Genomic DNA, 3634 nt, shown 5'->3' with positions numbered 1-3634 from the left:
TTTTTGTTACAAGGTAATGCCTTTCGGTTTGAAGAACGCAGGGGCAACATATCAGCGTGCAATGGTAGCCTTGTTCCATGATATGATTCACCAAGAAATAGATGTATGTGGATGATATGATCGCAAAATCTGACACTGAAGAGGAACACCTCGTCCATTTGCAAAAACTTTTTGACAGGTTAAAGAAGTACAAATTGAGATTGAATCCGAACAAATGCACTTTTGGGGCAAGATCCAGTAAGCTCTTAGGGTTCGTCGTCAGCAGTAAAGGTATTGAAGTCGACCCGGCCAAAGTTAAAGCTATTCAAGAAATGCCTGCACCACGTACTGAGAAGGAAGTCCGGGGTTTCCTAGGACGTTTGAATTATATGCAAGGTTTATTTCCCACCTGACAACCACTTGTGTACCAATCTTTAAACTGTTGAGGAAAGATCAAGTGGTAAGATGGAATGACGAGTGTCAGTTAGCTTTCGATAAAATCAAGGAGTACCTTCAAGAACCTCCAATTCTGATGCCACCAGTTGATGGAAGGCCTCTGATAATGTACCTGACAGTGTTAGAAAACTCAATGGGGTGTGTACTGGGGCAACATCGAGTCTGGTCGAAAAGAGCATGCAATATACTACCTTAGCAAAAAGTTTACCGACTGTGAAACAAGATACTCACTGCTCGAGAAAACTTGATGTGCTTTGGCATGGGCTGCTCGCCGACTAAGACAGTATATGTTGAACCATACCACTTTATTGATCTCTAAAATGGATCCTATCAAGTATGTCTTCGAGAAGCCTGCTCTCTCCGGACGAATAGCAAGATGGCAAATGATTTTGACAGAGTACGACATCCAGTATACCACACAGAAGGCAATTAAAGGAAGTGTACTAGCTGATCATTTGGCTCATCAGGCGGTAGATGACTATCAGTCCATGAGTTTTGAATTTCCAGATGAAGATATCATGCTTGTTACTGACTACGAAGAGCCTGGTCCGGATGAAGGACCTGAACCAAGATCCCGATGGACTATGGTTTTTGACGGAGCTTCGAATGCACATGGCAATGGTATCGGTGCTGTAATTATTTCTCCCGAAGGAGGACATACACCATTCACTGCTAGACTATGCTTCGACTGCACCAACAATATGGCCGAATATGAAGCATGCATCATGGGTCTCAAAGCCGCAATCGACTTGAGAATCAAATTTCTAGAAGTGTATGGAGACTCAGCTTTGGTAATCAGTCAGGTCAAAGGAGAATGGGACACGAAGCATCCTAATCTCATCCCTTACAAGGAACATGTGTTAACTTTGATCCCTTATTTTGAAGAGATTACTTTTGAGCATATTCCGCGAGAAGAGAATCAGTTGGCGGACGCGCTGGCTACCATGTCATCTATGTTCAAAGTCAGGTGGGACAATGAGGCACCCTCGATCACTATTGAGAGATTGGATGAGCCGGCATATTGTTGCGAGATTGTTACAGAAGAAGTAGACGAGAAGCCTTGGTTCTATGAAGTAAAAAGATACCTTGAAGCTCAGGAATATCCTGAAGGGGCATCCATCAATGATAGGAAATTTTTAAGAAGGTTCTCTGCCAAGTTCTTCCTGAGTAACGGAATCTTGTACAAGCGTAATCATGACTTGACCTTGCTTCGTTGTGTGAGCAAGAAGGAAGCAGAAGAAATAATGGAAGACATGCACGACGGTATTTTTGGAACTCATTCCAGCGGGCATACTATGGCTAAAAAAATTGAGAGCAGGCTATTACTGGTCCACCATGGAGACGGATTGCCACCATCATTCCAGGACTTGCCATAAGTGTCAGATCTATGCTGATAAAGTGCACGTACCTCCAGTTCCACTAAATGTCTTGACTGCTCCTTGGCCTTTTGCAATGTGGGGCATTGATATGATCGGAGAAATCAAGCCTACCGCTTCCAATGGGCATCGCTTTATCCTCGTGGCTATTGATTATTTTACAAAGTGGGTGGAAGCGGCTTCATTTGCTTCAGTAACCAAGAATGTTGTGGCTCGATTCATCAAGCATAGTCTCATATGTCGGTATGGTATCCCTGAAAGGATTATTACAGATAATGGTACTAATTTGAACAATAAGATGATCACTGAGCTCTGCACGCAGTTCAAGATCAAACACCACAATTCTTCTCCATACAGACCAAGGATGAATGGCGCAGCGGAAGCCGCCAACAAAAATATAAAGAAGATTGTACAGAAGATGACGGTGATATACAAGGATTGGCATGAGATATTACCATTTGCCCTTCATGGTTATCGCAGTTCTGCACGTACCTCAACTGGGGCAACTCCTTTCTCATTGGTTTATGGTATGGAGGCAGTCTTGCCTATCGAAGTTCAAATTCCTTCCCTGAGAATTATGAAAGATGCAGACTTGGGCGAAGACGAGTGGATCCAGACTCGACTAGATCAGATAAACTTGATTGTTGAGAAGAGGCTCGCGGCTGTATGTCATGGACAATTATATCAGAAACGTATGATCAAAGCATTTAACAAAAAGGTCAGGCACCAGGCATACCAGATTGGTGACTTAGTAATAAAGCGCATTATCCTTCCACAAGGTGATCCTAGGGGCAAGTGGACTCCAACGTATGAAGGACCATTTGTGATTAAGAAGATATTCTCCGGCGGAGCCATGATGCTCACCACAATGGATGGCGAGGACTTCCCGCACCCTGTGAATGCAGACATAGTCAAAAAATACTACGCATAAAATAGACCCGCTAGGTTGACATACCTAGGCAAAAATAAGGGCATCCTGACGAACCAAAAGGGTTCGGGCAAAAATTAGGGATATAAATATAAAAAAAATGTACACCCGGGAAGTCGAAAACCTGAAAGGGCGGCTTGGGCAAAAAAGGGTACCCCGGTAGGCTGAAAACCTGAAAAGGCGGTCTAGGCAAAAGTTAGAGATTAAAGCGTACGACTATGTCCCATTGGATCATCACTCATCAATCTCCAATTAACTCTGTTACCAGGATCGAGTTCAAAAGGCACTAATCAATGCAATCGTCTTTTCCAAACAAGCAAGGGATGAGATATTCGAAGGCATAATGGCAATAGCTGAGTCGAAACCCAATGAGGTCACTTCCACATAGCTGCTTTTCTTTATTCTCTTTGTATTTCCTTTCAAAAATTGCACGGCGATTTCCTCTTACTAGGAATTATGTCTCCTTGTACTAATTCGCCTGTTATGGCCCTTTTCCAAATCAATACAAAATTACTTCAAGTTTACTTTTTTACCTTCTCTGTTTTGAGTGTGCGAGCGTCCAAATGTTAATTTTGAATGAACATATGCATTTTAAACATGACTAGTGCTTGCCAGAGTATTCCCACATTCACAGGAAACAGGAAAAACAATAGAGTAACATCAAAATCATCCAGGTGTCCTCCCATAGTCAATAGTATGGAAGTATCCCCACAGAGTAATCACTAAGAAGGTACCCTCAAATACTCTCGTCCCAACAAGGACGTGGCTCCCCAACAGATTTTACATCTTCAACACTACCGGTTCTCCAACACTTTGCTCTTCTCCAACATGGTTTATTAATATCTCTAATCCCCAATCAGGGAACATCAAGTTACTGATCATCCCCAAGCAGAAA

The 3634-nt window shown here is 42.8% G+C and overlaps 1 protein-coding gene across 1 annotated transcript; it reads left to right on the top strand.

Annotated features, from left to right (window-relative positions):
* The first annotated feature begins 755 nt into the window (after positions 1 to 755).
* On the top strand, positions 756 to 2258 carry LOC131658914 (uncharacterized). Its single transcript, XM_058928161.1, has 3 exons — positions 756 to 981; positions 1087 to 1623; positions 2134 to 2258. Exons 1-3 carry the CDS (start codon positions 756 to 758, stop codon positions 2256 to 2258), a joined length of 888 nt encoding a protein of 295 aa, XP_058784144.1.
* The last annotated feature ends 1376 nt before the right edge of the window (positions 2259 to 3634 follow it).

The sequence above is a fragment of the Vicia villosa genome, linkage group LG3 (assembly GCF_029867415.1).
Source record: "Vicia villosa cultivar HV-30 ecotype Madison, WI linkage group LG3, Vvil1.0, whole genome shotgun sequence".
Taxonomy (NCBI): Eukaryota; Viridiplantae; Streptophyta; class Magnoliopsida; order Fabales; family Fabaceae; genus Vicia; species Vicia villosa.
This window is presented reverse-complemented; position numbering and strand designations above follow the sequence as displayed.

Excerpts from the sequence above, each read along its gene's own strand:
- LOC131658914 (XM_058928161.1), top strand. The coding sequence starts at position 756 with ATGGATCCTATCAAGTATGTCTTCGAGAAGCCTGCTCTCTCCGGACGA. Across the intron at positions 982-1,086 it reads TACTGACTACGAAGAGCCTG|GAGGACATACACCATTCACT; the intron begins GTCCGGATGAAG and ends TTTCTCCCGAAG. Across the intron at positions 1,624-2,133 it reads TAACGGAATCTTGTACAAGC|TTCAAGATCAAACACCACAA; the intron begins GTAATCATGACT and ends CTCTGCACGCAG.